This window comes from Carcharhinus amblyrhynchos, chromosome 24 (genome assembly GCF_965287045.1).
Source record: "Carcharhinus amblyrhynchos chromosome 24, sCarAmb.v2.hapA, whole genome shotgun sequence".
Classification (NCBI taxonomy): Eukaryota; Metazoa; Chordata; class Chondrichthyes; order Carcharhiniformes; family Carcharhinidae; genus Carcharhinus; species Carcharhinus amblyrhynchos.
Window position 1 is genome coordinate 44,242,248 of NC_137347.1, and position 22,766 is coordinate 44,265,013.

The 22,766-nt window shown below is 38.7% G+C and overlaps 1 protein-coding gene across 1 annotated transcript; it reads left to right on the forward strand.

Moving 5' to 3' along the window:
• The first annotated feature begins 7 nt into the window (after positions 1-7).
• On the forward strand, positions 8-21,178 carry eif3i (eukaryotic translation initiation factor 3, subunit I). The gene is made up of 11 exons (XM_080211337.1): positions 8-74; positions 3,094-3,186; positions 4,772-4,859; positions 6,202-6,267; positions 7,048-7,197; positions 8,708-8,835; positions 12,680-12,790; positions 13,576-13,665; positions 18,221-18,294; positions 19,610-19,702; positions 20,721-21,178. Exons 1-11 carry the CDS (start codon positions 72-74, stop codon positions 20,800-20,802), a joined length of 978 nt encoding a protein of 325 aa, XP_080067463.1. The 5' UTR covers positions 8-71; the 3' UTR covers positions 20,803-21,178.
• The last annotated feature ends 1,588 nt before the right edge of the window (positions 21,179-22,766 follow it).

Consider the following 22,766-nt stretch of genomic DNA (forward strand, 5'->3'; position numbering starts at 1 on the left):
CCGGGTTCACTTCCGGCGGCGCGGTTTCCGGTTCTTCCTCAACGCCCCGGCGGCGCAGAGACACCGTCAGCATGGTGAGTGAGAGATATATAGACACACACACAGACAGAGGATAGGGAGACAGCATGGTGAGAGAGACACACACACACACACACACACAGACAGTGTGGTGAATGTGAGAAAGAGGGGGGACGGGGGGGCCGGTGTGGTGTGGCTGAGACTGGGGGAATTGGAGAACACTCTCCCACCCTGGCTCAGGGGCCTTGTTCTGCCTTCCTCTCTCTGCTCTACTGCCATTCGGGCCTCTTGTTAAATGGGGGCCGAGCAGCTGGAAGGAGATCGAATCCCTACGCTGCAGAAAGAGGCCATCCGGCCCATCCAGTCTGCACTGACTGGCCAGTAGAACATCCCCACCCCCACATGACCATCCCCTCCCCGCCCCATCCCTGCACATTTACCATGGCTAATCCCCCTAATCTGCACACCTTTGGACTGTGGGAGGACACTGGAGCATCTGGAGGAAACCCAGGCAGACACGGGGAGAATGTGCAGACTCCATACAGACAGTGACCCAATGCCAGAATCCAATAGAGGGGCTGAGTGGCTTCTCCTTTTTTTCAAATCTGCTTCTGAACTCTTGGTCACCAGTCCCAATACATTCTTGGGTAACGACATTCCTGTGGAGTAGTTTTGGCTGGTTTAATTTACTGTGTTGAAGATGCTGTATAAATACAGGTGGTTGTTTAGATGAGATTGTAGTCCTAAAACCGCTGGGAGAAGCCTCAGTGTCAGGAGGGAGAGGCCTGGCCTCTGTTCGAGCTTAGATGTGTCATTCAGATTTGAGCATTTTCCACATTCTAAATACCTGTACTAGAAAACCATCTCCATAATTCCAAGCATACTTTATCTCAATGTAATCTGTTTGATGCAAAATGCAAAACAATTAGAACTTGTTTGTATAGCATCTTTAATGTAGTAAATGTCCCAAGGTGCTTCACAGAGTGTTATAAAGTAAGCATTGACACTGAAACATACAAAGATATTAGTGTAGATAGTCAAAAACTTGGTTAAAATGATAAATTTTAAGGAGTGTCTTAAATGGGCAAAATGATTTTTAGAAGAGAGGTTTAGGAAGAGTATTTCGGAACTTGTGCTAAAGTAGCTGAAAATATGGCCACAAATGGTGAAGCAATTAAAATCAGGAATCCAGGGTCCAGAATAGGAAGGGGTGCCACAGGGATCAGTGCTAGGGCCTTAAATTTTTACAATTTATATAAATTATTTGGAAGAGATTGAAAGTATAGCTACTAAATTTGCTGATGATGCAATGATAGGTAGAAAAGTAAGTTGTGAAGACGTAAGGATGCTACAGAGGGATGTAGATTAGGTAAGTGGACAAAATTCTAGCAAATTGGAATATAATGTGGGAAAGTGTGAAATTGTCCATTTTGTTCAGGAAGAATAAAAGAGGTGCATATTGTTTAAATGGTGAGGAAATTGCAGAGCTCTGAGGCACAGGGATCTGGTGTCCCAATGCATGAATCACAAAAGATAGGTATACAGGTACAGCAAGTAATTAGAATGTTTTTGTTTATATTGAAGGGAGTTGGGTACAAAAATAGGAAGGTTACACTTCAGTTGTCCAGAGCATTGCTAAGACCATGTGTGGAGTACTCTGTACACTATTGGTCTCCTTATTTAAGTAAGGATGTAAATGCATTAGAAGCAGTTCAAAAGAAGGTTCACGAGAATTTAATTCTAGGGATGGGCACGTTGTCTTATTGGAGAGGTTAAGTTTGTATCCACTAGAGTCTAGAAGAATAACAGGTAACTTGATCAAAACCTTTAAGATCCTGAGGGGTATCAACAGAGTGGACGTGGGGAAGATGTTTCTTCTTTGGGAGAATGTAGAACTAGAGGTCGTTATTTAAAAGGGGTCACTCCATTAAGAATTTTTTTTGAGAGTTGTGAATCTCTGGAACTCTCTTCCTCAAGTGGTAATAGAAGCAGTCTTTGAATATTTTTAAGGCAGAACTAGCGAGATTCTTGACTAACAGAGTGAAAGGTTATCGGGGTAGGCAGGAATGTGGGGTTGAAGCTACAAGCACGTCAACCATGATCTTATTGAATGGTGGAGCAGGCTTGAAGGGCTGAGTGGCCCAGTGCTACCCCTAATTCATATGTTCAGATAAGTGCAGATACCTCAGAATAGTCATGGGGCTTGAGAGGATTGCAGAGCAAGGGGTGGGGATGGTGAGACCATGGAAAGATTTGGAAACTAGGGTGAGAAGTTTGGAATGAAGGTGTTTCTTTACTGAGAGCCGATTATAGGTTTGCAAGCGCAGGGGTGATGGATGAATTTATCCTGAAAAAAATGTATATTAAACAGCCCTAGTTAGATGGTTTGTACACCCAAAAGTGTTATAGAGACAATGAATTACTTTTCAAGTGTGGCCACTTGTCTAAACAAAAGTGGTGGCCAGCTCCTGAACTACAAATTAGATAAATGACCAGTTAACCTGTGTTTGTTGCGTATGGAACAACTAATCGTTGGGACTGTTTTAATAATCTTGTGGTATTGTCAGATTTTTTGATTTGATTTATTGTTATCACACGTATTAATATATAATGAAAAGTATTGTTTCTTGCGAGCTACACAGACAAAGCATACCATTGATAGAGAAGGAAATGAGAGTGTGCAGAATGTAGTGTTAGAGTCATAGCTAAGGTATAGAGAAAGATGATGATTCCATTTAATGTTTTATCCAGTCCAGTGCTCCCTATGCACTTGGATTTTCAATAATGTGAATCTTGAACTCTCAAACTGTTGCGATTAAATTGTTTTGGTTAGTTATAACTGTCCTGTTATTGCTTTTTCTTGACACTGTTCTTCATGTTGCAGTTGAATGTTTTCACTTGCTTTTCAGATTAAAAAAAACACTGTAGCCCTTTGACTGCCAAAGCTCTAAATTTTCTCAAGTTCTCAATGTTTACCACCATGTACATAGGACGGATGTGTTGATGTTAAAGAGTTAATCCACCTTGTATCAACACTGTGATGTATCCTATTTCATTTGTTTTGCTGTATGCTAGAAACCCATCTTGTTACAAGGTCATGAAAGATCAATCACACAGATTAAATACAACAGAGAAGGTGACTTGGTGTTCTCCTGTGCAAAAGATACTGTAAGTATAACTTGCAAACTATAGAAGATTGTCAACATTTATTTCATGAAATTGGTATTGACATGTCTTGTGAAGATGAATGATCATAAATACATGAAATTGTGGCCAATTATATAATAAGCTATCACTGATCATTCATTGAAACAGTGATGTATTTTTAATGCCTTTGTGAAAATCCCTGGTAACTCAGTTCAGCACAGTGTGCAGAGTTATGAGCCTTTCCTTCTCTCAGAGACTGAAAAATATTTATTGACTTTCCTAAAAGCACAAATTAAAACAGCACTCTTGAAATCAATTATGATGTGATGTTTTGAAATTCTTCCATTTTTATTTGTTTATGGGATGTAAACATCTCTGGCAAGGTCAGCATTTATTGCCCATTCCAAATTGCCATTGCAAAGATGATGGTGCACTGTCTTCTTGAACTGCTGGTGAGTCTCCAGTTGTATCTTTTAAAAGCTGTAAAGATGCACCCATTCCTTGGTTCAGGTGCATTTTCTAGTGGTTCAGTGTTAATTTCACCCAGCTTGTAAAATGGTAGACTCTACCTTGTTTTCTGCCCTTTTTTAGCCCAGAGCAGTGGATAATTGTACTGGCTCAACCAAAGGCTAATTCAACTCAAACTGGGAACTGAGCGGCTGTCCTATGTAGCTTTACGCCACTTAGTGCAGCAAATCTTTTCATTATGTCCTTGGTGAAGCAAAATTACTTATAACTTTTTATGAAGGATCAGCATTGCAAATGTGATATAATGTACCTGAGGCTTTGGCTGTCTGTGAGTACGATTTTAATTGCAGTTGTGTTTGAAGACTAACTGCTGATTTAACTTTTACTTTGCTCTTGTCTTTACCTCCACCTTGGTTGAGGCTCCAGTTCCACCAGCTGTCTTAGGCCGCGGCCAGTTGGTGACCCGGGCCACGGCCGGTGTTAACATCTGTGATGTTGTTGAACTCAGAGTTAAACTGAAATCTCAATGAAAAGTTTTTTGTAATCCAACAGAAAAAAAATGAATTCCTGTCAGTCTCCTTCTGCTCATCTCAGATAATGACAGCAATGACAATACATGTTTTGAGTGGTAAATTGTAGAAAATTTCTTTTAACTTTGAATTGTGAGGTTAGAACATTGATCATTTTCTAATATGCAAAAGTGAAGTTGGCTAGATATTTAAGAAAATGAGCTAAAATATGCAATGACTGTTGAAACTTTTATTGCTAATCAACTCTTGGTTACTCAAAGACCATCAGATGATATTGATTTTGTTTTATATGTTTCTAGCACCCTGGCTGGGCCATTGCTGCGTAGTATAAAATGGATGAATCCATGTGTTAACCTTCTTGAGCAGACATGGTTCCACTTTACCCCCCGGGCATGCGTATGAAGAACGCATGTCCAATGTTTAAGTAGTGTAAATGTTTAACTAGCTAAAATAAAATCTAACTTGTAATTGGGTCCAATCAAATTAACAATACTTGCTTCAACTCAAGGGAATGCTGTATTAAAAAGTAATTTATTTGTATTTTGATAAAATAATGCAAATTGTCCACGGATTTAAATGTATTTGTTTTTCTTTTCTGTGCTGTACAGGTTGTTAATGTCTGGTATTCTCTGAATGGTGAACGACTTGGCACGTACAATGGACACACTGGAGCAGTATGGTGTGTGGATGTTGACTGTATCCTTAATGGCAAGGTTGTAATTTGTACTTAACATATTAGATAGTAGCCGGTGTGATTCGTGGATACATTTGCTACATATATTCATGGTTAAGAGTACTATGCAATGAGAATGGTCAAAATGGCTAAAACTATAATAGGCACTATGTCAACATCTTTCAGTCCAGAGATTGAGCTTGTTTTCTACTGAAATACCCATTTTTGAAGGAAGTTTTGGATTTGATTGTGAGCTTCCAAGTATCACTCTGACACTCAGTCAACTACGCTGTAACCACCAAAACCTCTAGTTTTCTGTATTTGTTTTTATTCGGCTTTTTGATATGCTCTAGAGGTTGATGATTGAATGACAGAGCAGACTCAATGGGCCAAATGGCCTAATTCTGCTCCTATATCTTATGAACTTATGAAGATGTAGGAAGGTCAGGTCGGTCAGTTAGAATTGCGTGATGGTTTCACAATGCGACATTAATGCGTTTCTTCCACTTCCACAACCTAGGGAACCCGAGTTCCAATTTTTATAAAGACTTTGATACCTGTCATAACCCTCCTGGGAGATACTCTTCTGGAAACTCCTTGGGAGATTCCAGAAATTGTAAGACTGGATAATTTGAATGTCAAGAATTCTTCCTGGCAGATGGGTTATTGTTGGTATTGTGGCGCGATAATATAAATTACTTCAGAGAGCAATAATAAATACTTCCGTTTTTGTGTAGTCTCATAAAATTGGTAATTTTCTAAAGAAAACACGTTTTCAGTTCTTATCCAATGGAAAAATCTACTGCAGCAATGCTGGAAAGCCCATGTTGATTGTAATGACCCTTGATATCAAACATGTCCACGTGGTTTTTGTATAATCGCTGAAACTTGCCAGTTACTGTTTGTGTCAACCATTCTTTTGAGTGCTGATCTCTGATGGGACTAGTGCAGTTTATGCATTAATGGATAGTAAAATGTCTTTGGTTACTGCAGCTTTGATTTTGTAGCTTCTGACCTTGTAATTGCACGGGTGAAATCTTGCAGAGTTACATTATAAAAGGTCCAGAAATGTGATCCTCCTTTCTAAAAAGGGCTCCACCTGGCAAAATAATGATTCACATGTTACAGGCAAATCTTAATCAGACTGAGAAAATTCTTATTACTGGACGTATCTTGATTACTCTAAAAGGCCATCAAATAACATAATGTCACTTTTAAGATATGACACTGTACTTGGGCACTTCTGATTGCCATTTATGGATGTTCAATGTTATTTGAAGGAATACAAATTGCTTCCTTCAGCAACCTGTTCATGTGTTTGAATTTCCATTAAGTGATTCATTTTATCCTTAATCTCATAATCAGGGGACACAAAGCAAGTGTTAACTGGTTCTGCAGATAACTCATGCAGACTTTGGGATTGTGAAACAGGTGAGATATTGCAATGTTACTTTCCGCGTTTACATTTGTGGCTCTTTGTTATTTCAGAGAAGAGATTCCCCCACCATCTCCCTGTCTTTGTAAGGATATTACTTTTCCAGCTAGGGGTTGTTTCACTGAGAGCTGCATCCTCTTGCATGCTGCTCGGTTCACCAATATTGGCGCCCAAACCATGACAGTGTAAGGATGATTTCTGAAGTGGTAAGCATGGAAACTGTGCTTAACCCTGTGTCTGACTTCCACACATGTGCACCTCAATAAGAGTTGCTAGAGAGATGAACAGCGAGAGAAACTCTGGCCAAATATTTCTATTTTCAGTCTCCCTGAATGCTCTACCACGGCAACTGGCTGAGATCAGCTAATTCAGGATGGAACAAAGTTTGGATCAGAGGTTTCTCACACCTCAGTTACTTGTTAAATAAAATGGTTGAGTCAGCAGAGATCTTACATTGCTACAGTGACTACACTTGAAAAGAACTTCATTGGCTACAAAATACTTTGAGACAGCCAGTGATCATGTTTATATAAATCCAAGTCTGACATTCATCTTGGGGAGTAGTGTACACTGCCAAAAATATGGTATTTAATTTTAAAATTAGTTTTTTTGTGTTATGATTTGGTGTTAAAAAAGGTTTGGTAATTTTGTTAAGTGTGTTCTCTGCAGATTTTAATTCTGTGTTTCATTATTTTTTATCATTTTTGTAGCACTGCCATTTTTATTGCTGGCTCTGTTTGTTTTGCGTTCATCTGATTGATCATTTTCATTATTAGGGAAGCAACTTGCTTTGTTTAAGACGAGCTCTGCAGTCAGGACGGGCGGCTTTGATTTCGGCGGCAACATCATCATGTTTACGACTGATAAACAGATGGGCTATCATTGCTACGTCAGCTTCTTTGACATACGGGATCCTGCTCAGATAAGTAAGGAGAATGTATTATATACGGATATATTCAAAAAATCTTTCAAATGTGTTACCAGCTGTTCAATTTACAGAGGAAACCTGTCTTTAAGATACCTCGTGAGATGTGGTACAAGCACAGCTCCTGTAGCAGTTTAATTTTGTAATCCTCCTTGATCCACTTGAGTTTTTAGTAGGCAGAGTTCTGTAGGTATGAACATTTTCAATGCCTACATTTACAAGATAGGTAGATTCCGTGTGGTTTCCAACTACTTGGGAATATAAAAACAATAAATACGCTCTTCCCTTTGCTACATATCAATTTACAATTGTTATGGAATTTTATGTTGTAACATAATTAATTTGGGGCAGTTTTTAAAAATTGTTTGCTAGTTAAATGGGCCAGTGGGAATGTTTAGCAGTTCAATTTAAAGATGGAACACCCTGTTATTGGACTTGCCTGTGTTGGGCTTTTGAAAAGTCAAGTTTTAACATAAAAGCCTTCTAGAACTGAAATTGGACTTGATTTTCTCAGTAATCTCCATTTGATGGTGCTGTTTCCACAGTGAGGCGGATCTGCATAGCAAACTCTCTTCTTCGACAATCTTTTGTACCAGTAGCGGTTTCCCTACCCCTAGATTGATAAACGTTTACAGCACAGAAGGAGGCCATTTGGCCTGTCAAGTTCACGCTGGTCAGCAAAATTGGACTACACTAATCCAATTTTCCAGTGCTTGGCCCACAGCCCTTGAAGTTATGGCAGTGTGGTTTTATAGGCTTTCCTTTTTTGGTATATTTTTTCTCATTTTTCTTTGCTTGCTCAGAGTTTGCCAATTATATGTTTTTACATGTGCTATGTATAAACAGTACACCAATGTGGCACATTTGAACAAAGGCAATAGGGAGCTTGTTCATTTTGTGCCTAGTTTTAAGTTGTCCATGAACAAACCCAATTACTGTTTGGCTTACATTACTCAATGTTTTGCACTTACTGTGCACCAGCGGCTGAAACCATGCTACATATGATGCCACTTGCATTAATTTATCTACCACTCGTTGGATAATTTCTTCCTCCCAGTGCTACATCCCACCGTTCTATTTTTATTGTAATCTCAATAGTACAAAGAACAACCCAGCACGGGAAACAGGCCCTTCGGCCCAACAAGCCCGCGCCGCCGCATCACCCTACACCTATTCTACCCTGCATGTTTACGAATGGAACCCCTAACTTAGCCAATAGTAAGTCAGAACATTAACCCATCCCATCGTTGCAATCTTCTTCACTCTTACAGCCACAGCATCTTGACTCCCCCTTACTGTGGCCTCCGGTGCATTCTACCAAACCTCCCCATTCGCTTGTCAGTCAGAGAGTTTCCAACCCCCTCTTTTCAAAACATGAGCTATTCATTTAATCTTTTGCTTACCTTTATTAGCTCTGCTGGAAAGAGACGGTGCTGTTCCTATTCTCTAACAGTGATTTGCCTATATTAAAGTGGCTAATTTCATTTCTTATTTTCCTTATTTTTCTTTAGCTAACAATGAACCGTACATGAAGGTTCCAGCAAGTGAGTCAAAGATCACTAGTGCTGTTTGGGGACCTCTTGGAGAATTTGTCATTGCAGGACATGAGAGTGGTGAATTGGTGCAATACAGTGCTAAGGTAAAAGAAATTCCAGAATGGTTGTCTGGAACCTAGTGGCAGCTTTGCCATATAAATGAAGTGCTGTGTATGCTTCCTGGGGCAGGGATTATCACCTAAAGAGGTTAGTTTCTTCTCCACCTCTAGACGAAAAACAAAACAAAAGCAATTGACTGTTCCCAGTGCCACAAAATTTGTTGTTACTGGCCTATGGAAAACTTTTAAAATCAGAAGATCTGTAGCTGGAATGACAAGTCAATGCATCAGGAACCCATATGCTGTTAAACAGTGAGGTAGAACTCATCTGTCTCCAGTGATGTGAGCAAGAAGGGAGGTTTGCCTAAATAATTATAGTTTACAGCAATTTAATTTTCTTCAAGGGGTATTAGTAAATCTGTTGAAGAATTTCTTAACTTATAGATTATTCAGTAATAATTAAATAGACCAAGAAATAGCATGAGCACATCAAAGAACTGGAGGTAGGAAACAAAATCAGTGTGGATAAAAATAACATCATTCAAGTTTTCTGATAGAAGTTAACAAGATTATGAGAGGCATGGACAGAGTGGATCGTCAGAAGCTTTTTCCCAGGCTGGAAGATTCACTTACTAGGGGGCACAGGTTTAAGGAGTGAGGGGCAAGGTTTAAAGGAGATGTACAAGGCAGATTTTTTACACGGAGAGTAGTGGGTGTCTGGAACTTGTTGTTGGGGGAGGTAGTGGAAGTGGATACGGTAGTGACTTTTAAGGGGCGTCTTGACAAATACATGAATAGGATGGGAATAGAGGGATATGGTCCCGGAAGGGTAGAGGGTTTTCGTTAAGACAGGCAGAATGGTCAGTGAAGGCCTGAAGGGCCTGTTCCTGTGCTGTAATTTATTTTGTTCTTACAATTCAGGATATCTGTCAGAGAGAGAAAAACAATATATAAAGCCCCTGCTTTGCAAAATGGATAACAGTGCCCGTGTATGTATTAGACTGATATCCCTGTCCAGATGTCTTAGAGTAGTATTCGAACATCTACCTGATTATCAATCAGGCTTTTCCAATTCTGTTGTAATTAATACGTGTATAGAGCTGCACAGAAGTGTATTTATCTGGTCAGCTAAGAATGCTATGTTTTTAGTACTTGGTTAAAGCTAGAAAATATTTTTTGATTATACAATTAAGTTAATTTCATTTTTCATTAGAAATATATTAGTTGGTTCAAATTGGGAGTTATCTTATTAACACTTTCTAACAACCTGTTTCATTTGTAGTTACATGGAGTGAAAGGGCCACATGTTATCAGCTCCCACTACATATCAATCTTGTAACATTTGAATTACTCAACTTGTATATCAGTGATATACAAGGAATTGTCCAGGAAAATATGACTTCAGTTTTTCTCATCAGTAATGCTGGAAAAGGGATGCAGTTAGTTTGTTGCTGACTATTACTGTTAATTCATTAGTTACAGAATCAGAGCTGCCATCAAATGGCCTCCAATGACTGCAGGCACAAATCCCGTAATAGCCACTAAATCTCCCGAGGCTAAAACAGGATACGTGCCGGTGAGATCCAAGAATGAGGTTTTTCCTGTTTTCCCCCCATTGGTGACGTTATCAGGTTCACGCCTAGGAAAGACGTGAGCTTGACTTCCATGAATTAACATCACATCAACAGGCTTAAGCCACTACATCTACCCTCATCCTAACTACCTACTCACCCAGCTGTCGTGACATCATGCCAGTACGGATCACTATATGGTTTCAAAAGCAGAAACCACTTGATGTCTGTGCCAGGGGCGCCCCCACAATTGTAGCTCCTGGGGGTGGGGCATGCTTGAACATTGCTCCCTAGCACTCCAGCAGTACCCTGGCAATGCCAGGGGGCCGTCTGGTGAGCTCATTGCAGGGGATTCCCCTTATCCATGGAAGGGGTGATCCCCTGATCTGTAGGGCATTTCAGTGCCTGGAGGGATGCCTTTACATAAAAGCGGAGATCAGGGAACCCTTTAAAAAGCATTGCCAACTTTCTTACGCCCTGCCCCGCCAGCCGACTGTCTGAATCTTGCTTTCCCTTTGAAATGTCACACGTTGCAATTCAATATGGCGAAAAAAGCCAGCTCTGTGGCCTGCAAACTTCATGCTGGTTTTCTGCCTGAACCAGCGCTCTGCATTTTTGGGAAGGTTCCTGCCATGGCATTTTTACACAGGAAAAGAGGCCCTTTGGCCATCAAACAACTACCTATTTTAATCCCATTTTCCAACAATTGGTCCTTAACCTTGTATGCTACAACATTTCAAATGCTTATTAAATGCCTCTGCTACCCTTTCAGGCCGTGAGTTCCATTTTCCCACCACCCTCTCGGTGACACGTTTTTACCTCAAGTCCCCTCCATATCCTGCCCCTTACCTTAAGTCTCTGCCTCCTGGTTATGGACCTCTATACTAAGGGGAAAATGTTTTTTCCTAGTTATGTCCCTCATAATTTTGTACACCTCAATCAGATCCCCCCTTAGCCTTCTCTGCTCAAGGAAAATAACCCTAGCCTTACCAGCCTCTCTGTAGCTGAAATGCTCCAGCCCAGGCATTTAGGATGAAATATCACCAAGGTAAATTTAATAGATGATCCTGTCTGATTTCTGTGGAATATTTTCAAATTTGGGTCACCTGCCAGAAATGGAAAGGTATCCCTGCTTGACATGAATCTGCAATGTCACTGCTAACCAGCAAATTTACATCGTCTGCAAGTGTTAATTGATTCTTGAGTGATGTTAAATTGTGATTGCCCACGTGACAATTGAGCACCTCCTCAGTTCCCTTTCTAAACAATTTTTTGCAAGCTGTTTCACTGTGTATGTTTTTAATATTATCTTGGCAAGGAATATCGTTGCTTGTATTTCTTCTGATGAGATTCAAGATGTTTCTCCATTAAGCGGTTTTGATTTATAAACATTTCGTGGAAGCTTATAAAATTTTAACAGGCTTAGGCAGGGTCGATTCAGAGAATATTCCCGATGGTGGGGTGAGTCCAGAGCTTGGAGTCGTAGTCCTTTTAAGATTGAGCTGAGGAGAAATTTCTTCACCCAGTGGGTGGTGAATGTGTGGAATTCACTACCACAGAAAGTACCTGAAAACATTGAAAACATTGTAAGATTTCAAGAAGAAATTAGATATACCTTTTGGGGATAAAGGGATCAAGGGGGAAGGAGGGATCAGGACATTGAATTTGATGATTAGCCATGATCAAAATGAATGGGAGAATGGTCTACTCCTGCTTCTAGTTTCTATGTTTCAAAAAATCACAGGTCTTGAGAATGGTGAATTTTGAAGGACTTTTCCCAAGTCCTTTATCTTTTGGCTTGTTTTCAGTTGGAACACATTAAGATCTGTCGGTTACATTTCTTTATCGCTAAACGTATTTGTATGAAAAGAGTGTTCCTGGATTGGATGTCTCTGTTCTACCTCGGTCAGTGAATTTGAGTGAGAGAACAAACTCTGCACTACTTTATAAAGTGTGTCCCATCCACAGAGTCAGTGGAAGCTTATTTGCACTCAACGCAGCAGGGCCGGAAGAAACTTGATTTAAGGAGTTTGCATTTGCTAAATTAAATAAGTGAATTTGAACCATTGGGAGAGTTCTCCTTCCTTATTGAGAATCTTGACTGTGCTATGAAATGTGTATATTGAAAATGACTGATCAGTGCTTCATTATTTGTATAAAAGCAAAATATTGCAGATGTTGGAGCTCTGAACTAAAATTAAAGTGCTAGAAATATTCAGCAGGTCTGGCAGCATCTATTAATTTTTTGAGACAAATATGGCTCCTCAGAACAGATTTATCCAGTTATTAATGTTTCTTTCATCTTGCCTTATTGACAGTCTGGGGAAATAATGACAAAAGTAAAAGAACACACCAAGCAAATAAACGACATCCAAACATCCTTAGACCTGACCATGTTTATCACTGCTTCAAAGGATAGTACTGCTAAGGTATGGATTTTTTCTTATTTAACAGCCACTGATTCATATGTCATCACTTGTAATTTGTTGGGTGTAAGTTTAGCTGTGGATTGACCAGATTCTGCGCACTGTTCCAATCTCACCAATATCAATACATTATGTACAAAGTCTGCTCATTAAAAGTGTGGAATTTTGTTTACAGCTTTGTTTTACTAAGGCTCCTTGCTGTCTTACTCAGTCAAATGCAGCAACTCTCTAATTGCCAGCATCCAGCTTTTGCTCCCAGTTCTGGATCAGGGCTGGAACAAGGTTAGAACAGCATGGTTCTGGCACAATCAAACTAAACATTGAAGCTCAGTTTATTAGTAGTCGGTGTCACCAATTTTTTAAATCTTTATTAATTGCAGTTTGAATTTAAGTTATTGCAATGCAAATTACCATTTAGCTTGTCTAGCATTTTGTAGCTTAAATATTCTTGCTAATGTAAGCATATTTGTGAAGTGATTATTTTTCTCACCTTTAATTGATGTAATTTTTCTAGTCGACAAAAAGTGGGTGATAAAAGACCATCAGGATCATTTAAGCCGGCCCAGATTTTCCATGTTGACACCCACCCAGCCCACTGGCTACCCCTGCTGTCTCCAAACTAAAACCAACTTCTTTAGAAAGGTTGAATTAAAGCATGTAGGAAGTTTATTGATGAAGACGGCCTGGTGCAGTGAAGGTAGAATCAGATATTTAAAGGTGTGTAAATAACAACAAATATATCACCTTAGTTTGAACTAGTTTTTTTCAATTTCTTTTTTCTATTACAGCTGTTTGATTCTGCAACTTTGGAACATTTGAAAACATTCAGGACTGAACGTCCTGTGAATTCAGCTGCTATTTCACCTATTGTGGAACATGTAAGTTGTTTAATTATCATACATGAATTGTGTGTTTTTATTGATGAGACGTGGGCATTTATTGCCCATCCGTAATTGCCCTTGAACCTCGCTAGGATATTTCAGAAGGCAATTAAGAATCAACCTCATTGCTGTGGGCCAGGTAAGGACAGCAAATTTCCTTCCTTTGAATTCAAATTTCACCATCTGTTGTGGAAGGATTCAAACCTGGGTCCCCAGAGAATTAGGCTAGATCTCTGGATTACTAGTCCGGTGATCAATGCCACTACGCCCCATGTGCATGAATACGTCTTACTAAACACTAGTGCAGTTCAGCTCATTTGTGTAATGTACTTTATATTGCTAGTAATATTTCTTCTCCAAACTACAGTACTTAGCTTAGTTGATGCTCCTTCCCTTCCTGTATTTAGGGCCATGCGTAATTATCGATGATTCTTCTGCACGGTAACTCCTGGAACACCCCCCAGATCATTTACACACTGTTTTATTTCCACGCACTCTAAACTACAAAAAGAATGGTAGATGTAGATAGCTCACCAATGTGACTGTTCCCTATTCTAAGTGCAATTTAATCAATAGAAAATGCTTGGAAGTTTCTAACTAGGTCCTTCTGCCAGAGAATCAAAAGTTATGGGGGACAGGCAGGGAAGTGGAGTTAAGGTCATAAGCAGATCAGCCCTGATCTAGTGAATGGGCAGACTGGGCCGAATGGGCTACTACTGATGATCCTGTGAGGAAAGTACAATTAAAATGATGCAGTATTTTGATATAAAAACAAATTGCTTCTATAGTTCATGCAAATTTTATAAATGTTACAAAACTGATCCTGTTGTGTGAAATAAAAGTTCATTTGATCAGTTTCTATTTTACAGGATTCCATTTTACACGATTCCACTATATTCTAAAATATCTTACAGCAATATTAATTTATTGCGATTATAGAGAGCAGCTTCAATTATGAGCCCATGGTGAAGTATTAAGCTGTTGTGGAAAGCAGTGTTCCTGTTGCTATCGCAAGTTTCAGCATGCTTTTATTGATTTTTAAAATGGTTAATTGGGGTTAAAATGAGTTCAGGTTATGTAGCTTGATTCATTACAGTTCATGCCACTCATTGTCTTTAACCTTCATGTTTCCTGCTCATGGTACTGTCTGCTTTAGTTAGTACTGATGAGTGCAATTCTTGTGAAAGTGCTCTGACAGACAATGTTAATACCTGAGGAACGATGTTTCAGCTTCCAGAGCAGAGAAATGGTTAAAAATAGACTAAATTTTCAAACTTTTTTACAAGCTTTGTTTCAGTTTTTCATGGAGTTGAAGGGTGAAAGTTCTGCACGGTAAATGATTTATTCATTTAGAAAGTAACATCCAGGGTTAAAAGTTTTTTTTTAAATGCTATTCATACTTGAAAATATTTAATGAGTTTTTGGAGGAGGAAAAGGACTTTTTATGATGAAGTCGAAGGCACAAAATGCAAATTAATTTTAGGGAATTTGTTTAGTAATTGAAGCATATGATTTGATTTGATGGTTGATAAATTAATAGTTTGTCAAATGGTTGTAAATAAACTTCATTCTGTGACTTCCATTTATCTCTTTAGTGTTCAGTTGGGAATAGCACTACTGTATTTAGAGTAGGCTATCTCAGAAAGGATTAGTATTCCACTTAAATCTCAGTTACACTTCATTTATTATATTGCAATGTAGAAGGCTACCTTTCACTTTTGGCTTCCAGCTCTATTTTTCACACAAGTTGCAGTCTTTTCCTACTGATGATGTAGATAGAGGAAAGCTGATACTGCTATCGTTACCTCTATGGGTGCAATAACTGACTCGATACATCACCCTTTGTAGACATTCAGCTTAATGGAAAAGGTCATTTTCAATTAAGCTGTTTCTGCCTCAGTGACTTAGAGATGAAAGTTATTCATGTGTTGGTACTAATGTTATCTGCCTGGCTACTTGCTGAGACCTGCTCTGAGGTTGACGCAACTGCTTCCAATTTTAATCCTCTAAAAGAACAGTGCTTTCTACCACAGTTTAATATTTTACTATGGGTTTATAATTTAAACTGTTCTCCACACATTTCCTTCGGCTCATTCTTTGCAAGGGATGGAAGACGACACAACCCATAGCTACTTTGTCTGAGTTTAGAATGCAAAATCCCTTTATCTGTATAGAGTCTGCTACTCTAAATATCCCACAATGGAAAGATATTTGGAATATAATCAATTTGCATTCTATTTAGAAAACTACTGGATATTATGAGACTATCTGCCTGTATTGAGATTGACAGGCAGATTCTGGTCTGTGTGAATGAACCACAGGAACAGAATTAATATTTCTTATTTCATATTTTTATTTCACACCAGAACTGATGTCCAAGTTAAAGTTGATAATACATTACTTTGTCTAAATATACAAAAATTAAAGCCCAATGGATGTTAACTAATGTTTAATATTGTCTGCTGATTAAAAACAAATATTTTAATCTAAAATATCTAGCTGTAGTTAAATTCTGGCCTGGGGAATTGTTTTAAACAGTGCAGCATCACTTTGATTGGTTTCTGTACCTGAGATGAATACAGATCCATGCTTCCGCAGTATGAGCTGTACGTGATTCTCCGGTAGATGTGACTCCTCCACTCACCTGAGGAAGCAGCAGCTCTCTGAAAGCTCATGATTCCAAATAGACCTGTTGGACTTTAACCTGTTGTTGTGAGACTTCTTACTGCTGGTGGTCAAACCTGTTGTTTCCACAAAACTGAAAAATGCTATGTCTCCTCCAGTGGGAGAAACATGTTAACGAAACACATTTTAAAGCAGTGTAGTCACTGAAAGTAAATAACGGGTTCTCGTGACATTCAGTTGTGTCCTGCAATTTACAGTTGTAAGAAAATCTTTATCTAATCAAGGGTTTCTCCTTATGGTTCTGTGGCCTGATTGACAGGAATCTACCCTGCAGTGCCAAACAGTTTAATTTCACTCTACCAATTCATGAGTTTCTTCAGTTTGAATGTTGTGCATAGATTCTATATCAAAGCACCAGGATCTTTTAGTATGGGTGGCTTGGGTTGTGTGTAAATTCATCAGAATATTAATTTGAATTGCTTTACAGCTCATCAGCCACAACATCAAAAAACTTGAACTCTGCTGATCTAGATTAACTGCTAGATCAGGGCTGCCAACAGAAATGACGTGTCAGATAGAAGCATTGAACTAGAAGCAAGAGGAGGCCATTTGGCCCTTCGAGCCTGCTCTGCCATTCATTTTGATCATGGCTGATCATCGATTTCAATATCCTGATCTCCCCCTCTTCCTTCCATGTCCCTTGAGCCCTTTAGCCCCAAGAGCTATATCTAATTTCTTCTTGAAATCAGATAACATTTTGACCTCAACTATATTAGGTGGTAGTGAATTCCACACACTCACCATTCTCTGGGTGAAGAAATTTCTTCTCGTATTGTAGACTGATTCTGAAATCATCGATATAATGGTTTACAGCTAACACCAGGTTTCTTAGGCAACATTTTTGATTACTAACACAGCTGTCATCAAATTTTACTCTGTCATGGTTAAAGTGTCATGTAATTTTGTGACCCAACACACTGTTCATGTGAAATTAAATCATCCTGAGTACGACTCATTCTGTGTTAAGTCATGTAACAGGATCTTTAGGGCATATCTGTACAGTAGCAGTGTTCATGAAAAATGACACACTTTCCTGTTTAATTGACCATATCCAATGCTGAACTAAACAGTGATGAGAGCACCCTTTGCAATGCATGCAATGAACATTAAAGGGTGATTGTTTTTTTTTGTTAAACCTTGATGGTGTGCAGGTTGGATTGTATTTTATGGCCTGAGGATGTTTTTTCATGTGGAAGATTTTTTACCTGACTCTGCACAATTTGAAAACTGATATATTAAAAAGAAGCAAACCATAACAGCTCTAATACATACCTGATTATTGCAATTCTCCCCAATTAGGCTGCATTCTGCTTATTGTTAGTATATTGGGAGGCTGTGGCGCAGTGGCATTTTCACTGGACTAGTAATCCAGAGACCCAAGGTAATGCTCTGGGAACCTGGATTTGAATTCCACCATGGCAAATGGTGAAATTTGAATTCAATAAAACCTTGAATTGAAAAGCTAATGATGACCATGAAAGCATTGTCGATTGTCGTAAAAACCCATCTGGTTCACTAATGTCTTTGAGGGAAGGAAATCTACAGTCTTTCTGGTCTGGCCTACGTGTGACTCCAGACCCATAGCAATGTGGTTGACTCAATTGCCGTCTGAAAGGGAAAATGGGTTCAGGTAATAAATGGTGGCCCAGCCAGCGACACTTGCATCCCATAAAATTAATTTTAAAAAATACATTGTGTTACATGTTTCGATGCCTGGATATCACTCCCTTTCAATAAATTGCCAAAAGCCATTGTATTGCATCGTAGAACATCCTTTGCAAGTCTGACAAGTGAATGATGTTATTAATATTATATTCTTGCAGTCTGCTTTGGTTAATTGTCTCAACACTAGATTTTGATTTGACAGGTTGTCCTTGGTGGTGGTCAAGAAGCAATGGATGTTACAACGACCTCCACCAGAATTGGCAAGTTTGAGGCCCGGTAAGCAGCAGATACCGGTCTGGAATTAATTCACTGACCTTCACTTTGATATGTCATCTGCTGGTTTAGTGAGTTTAGCCTAACAATGCTTTTGTATTTATGAATGCATCTAAGATGGCGTTACTAGTATCTAGTTTGTTCAGTAAGCTTTGTGCCCTATTCTCAATTAATTACAGTTAAGAGATCTCACAACACCAGGTTAGAGTCCAACAGGTTTATTTGGCATCATGAGCTTTAAGAGCACTGCTCCTTCATCAGGTGAGTGCTAATGTACCGACTGCCACTCACCTGAAAGCTCTGTAAACTTGCAATTCCAAACAAACCAGTTGGACTTTAACCTGGTGTTGTGAGACTTCCTACTGTGCCCATCCCAGTCCAATGCAGTTCATCTCCACATCACCTCAATTAATTAGGAGTATTATTGTGCACCACTGGGAGACTTGCGTCTTTGAAAAGTTTACTTTCAGAAGAATGTGATTAGCTGCTGCCCTGTCAATTTTTGAATTAGGAAATGTCTACTTAAATGTTGGACTTGTGATTTCACAGTGGAATACAGATTAGCTGTTACTGCAGCTTTGCCTCTATGCTAGACATTGCTCCATTGCACATCTTTTATTCTTTTTGTTTTATAAAACCACTTTGGAATTGTATTGCCCAGCCTGAAATGTTGTTGCACCATCTGTGCAGAAGCTGAATTTGGGGACAGTTCAGTCGAGCTTTATTGCTTGCTCCCTATTTCAAAACTCAACACAAACCTGCAACTCAACCAGGAACTTTCCGTTCTTGATAACGGAGACAGAGACTTTACTTTGTCTTCAAAACAGCTCTTTATAATTGTTCTAAATTAAAATTGTCATCAGTAATCTTAGTTGAGGGACTTTACTGATCGAGTGTTTAACCAAATTTTTCCACTTGGTTTCCTGATTGTAGATGTCTGTGACTGAGTTTCAATCAATACGATTCTGAATGGCCAGTACAAACTGCCTATTGTGACATTGGATAATTATGTTTTGGCCATTATTAATGAAGCTGATATTGACCAGAGATGAGGCAGAATATGCAAAGATATTTAGTTTTTTTAACTAAAAATGAATTTGCAGCCCAACTTTGAGGAAAGAGAAGCTGTAAGCAAAGGCACAAGATTGTGCAGTTGGATGCTTGCAGAGGTAATGTTAGGAGTTGCCAAACAACCTGTAAATCAGTTTATTTCACCCTCCCAGTGTTATAGTATACTTGGGGGCTGTTGTCCATCGGTAGCTATGGAATGAATAGGTATGTGTGTGATAGTTTAAATCAATTCCTTTTCCTTTTGTAGGTTTTTCCATTTGTCATTTGAAGAGGAGTTTGGTAGAGTCAAGGGTCACTTTGGACCAATCAACAGTGTGGCTTTCCACCCTGATGGGAAAAGGTTAGTGCAGTCATTTGAAACTTTCTCATGTTGAGTTGCATTGAAACTAGCAGAAGATGGATTTTCATTTTTATTGTTTTAAATCCTGAATGTTATACATGTGGCTGGTACAGTGGTTAGTACTGCTGCCTCACAACTTCAGGAACCCAGGTTCATTCAAGCTTGGGTGACTGTCTATGTGAGGTTTGCACGTTCTCCCTGCGTCTGCATGGGTTTTCTCTGGGTGCTCCTATTTCATCCCATGGTCTAAAGATGTGCAAGTTGGGTGGGTTGGCCGTGCTAAATTGCCTTAGCGTATCACAATGGGTAGGTTAAGGGGATTAGCGGGATAAATATGTGGGGTTATGGGATTAGGGCCTGGGTAGATTGCTCTGTTGGAGAGTTGGTGCAGGCATGAAGGGCTGAAAGTTCTCCTTTTGCACTGTAAGGATTCAGTGATCCAAATAGACCTATTTTATTTCCATTCAGGAATGTTCAGAGACAACTTGTCACATGGAGCTTCTTGTTTTCCTACTTCTGAGAGTATGTAGGAAACTAAAGGGATTTTATACTTAACTGCTAACACATTTAAAGATATTACAGATATGTTAGTTTACATGGCTTTAGTTTACATTTTAATGCAAACAAATTATCATTACATAAGTTACACAACTGGATCGAATGGCTGACTGCTAAGAAGATATTCACGGTGAAAAATTATCTTTATCATTTTTTGGATGTCTTAGTAACATGATGGAGGAAGTTAATTTAGTAGATTGGTGCAGTAAGGGTTTGAATTTGCCAGAACAGATTGAATTCTGGAAAGCTCTTACTAAAACACTCCAAGAACGACAAACTGTCTGAGTGAAGAGTGGGGAAAAGAAGGAATGAGTTCCACAAACTCAATTCCAAAGTTGATGATGTGGATATTTGCACCAATCTTTGTACCTAAATGTTTGCCCTGTTTTCTCATTCAAATTTTGGAGAAGATTAGGATGTACAACGATCTAATCTAATCAATACTTGTTCTTCTTTATAGTTACAGTAGTGGAGGTGAAGATGGTTACGTGAGAATACATCACTTTGACCCACAGTATTTTGAATTTGAGATGGAATTTTAAAGCGAGATCATTGTTTTCAAATTGTATTTCAAGATTTATTTTGTTAAATAGAGGAATACAAAAGAACATTAATATCATTGACATCAATTACTCTGTAATTCATTTATTCAATTGTTCTTTTCATTGGACCTTTACAAAGCAAACATACAATTTAGACACAAAAGAATCCAAATCGTTTTTCCCCTTTAAATTTGGTGTCATTTTGCAGATGTGTAATCTGGACCAAATTGCAAAGGTTGCCAAATGAATTGTTTTTTATGAAGTTGGTACAATATGTAATTCCATTACCCTTGTAAGTTATATTCTGAATTAGAGCACTGGCATAAAGAACTGTTTCACCAATGTTCTGAAATAAAAATTAGCCATTTGAGCACCAGTTTGTTATCTGTGGAGTTATTTTAAACCAGTATTGTCCACATTGTTGAGATGATTTGATGTTCAGGCTCTTGTAGCTGATTTGATTTTGTGTATAGTGAGGACTTTTACAAGTGCAGTGTATTTGTGAAAGAAAGACATTCAAACCAGATTTTTCATATTTCTCGGTTTCACGGCCACAATTGAATCGTATCTTGCGACAAAAGTTGATCCTGAATGGGTTTTGTTGTACAATTGATTCGGTTTTTTTTGCTAACTGTAAGCCACTAATAATTAGTTTTAAAAATATCTTGCCTTGATCTTATTGCATATGTTTTGGAACAAAGGAAATTACAGCACAGGAACCATTTCTTCGGTCCTCCAACAGTTAGATATTTCTATTGATTTGCATATAATTTCGACCAAACCTTTTGTGTAACTTGTTTAAGAAATGTACGTACTAGATTTTGCATCCAGTACCAGTTGTCTAAATTTTGGTCATGGCTGTCGTTGTCAGAGTGAAAAGTATTAATGATGATTTTATGAATTGATTATTTTATGAACAAACACCATTATTGAGGTTCAAAATTAATATGCAATAAAACAGCTGCTGATAGTTCAATCTTGAATTGTTGGGTTCAGTGTAAACCTTTACATAATCCAACACAATTGTGATTGTTTGCAATCAATATCTATTATATATTCAGATTGGAAAGTCTCCTGATGAAGTTACAGCAGAACTTCAAAGAAATTTTGAGTCCAATTAACATATTATAGACAAGTCTAAAAAGGCTTAATTCTTGTCAAGTATCAAATAATGGCTTGGAATGGACAGGGACGTGGGCATGTTCCTTTGCAACCCTAGTACGTTTTGAGTTGATTTTTGTAACGTGTTCAATTTTGACTAACAATTTCTACACTGAAACCTTAATACAGCAATGTAAGCTTTTCAGGTCTGTGTAAATAATTAGTATATATTGTCACACTTTTCAACAAAGAGTTTGAAATGCAATGCATGAAGAAGGCTCAATGCAGTTTTTTATTTTGAGCCAACTTGACATCATTGCTGTTTAGAGTGGAGTTGGAGAGGCTGGATAGACTGGGACTTTTTTCTCTGGAGCATAGGAGGCTGAAGGGTGATCTTATAGAGACCTATAAAATAAGGAGGGGCACAGATCAGCTAGATAGTCAATATCTTTTCCCAAAAGTAGGGGAGTCTAAATTAGAAGGTGTAGGTTTAATGTGAGAGGGGAGAGATACAGAAATGTCCAGAGGGCAATTTTTTCACACAGGATGGTAAGTATCTAGAACAAGCTGCCAGAGATGATAGTAGAGGTGGGTACAATTTTGCCTTTTAAAAAGCATTTAGATAGTTACATGGATAAGATGGGTATTGAGGGATATGGGCCAAATGCGGGTAATTGGGATTAGCTTAGGGGTTTTAAAAAAAAGGGTGGCATGGACAAGTTGGGCCGAAGGGCCTGTTTCCATGCTGTAAACCTCTACGACCTCGATGTCAGTCTCCGGTTCCTGGAGATCATACTCCTGCCTCCAACCCCAGTCTCTCTGAGCATTGCTGTCTTCAAAGCTCATTGGCCATCCATCAGCTA

Bases quoted from the DNA above. Each gene is read 5' to 3' on its own strand.
- eif3i (XM_080211337.1), top strand. The intron at 12,791-13,575 runs GTATGGATTTTT...TTTCTATTACAG, and splicing joins CAAAGGATAGTACTGCTAAG to CTGTTTGATTCTGCAACTTT. The intron at 13,666-18,220 runs GTAAGTTGTTTA...TTGATTTGACAG, and splicing joins TTTCACCTATTGTGGAACAT to GTTGTCCTTGGTGGTGGTCA.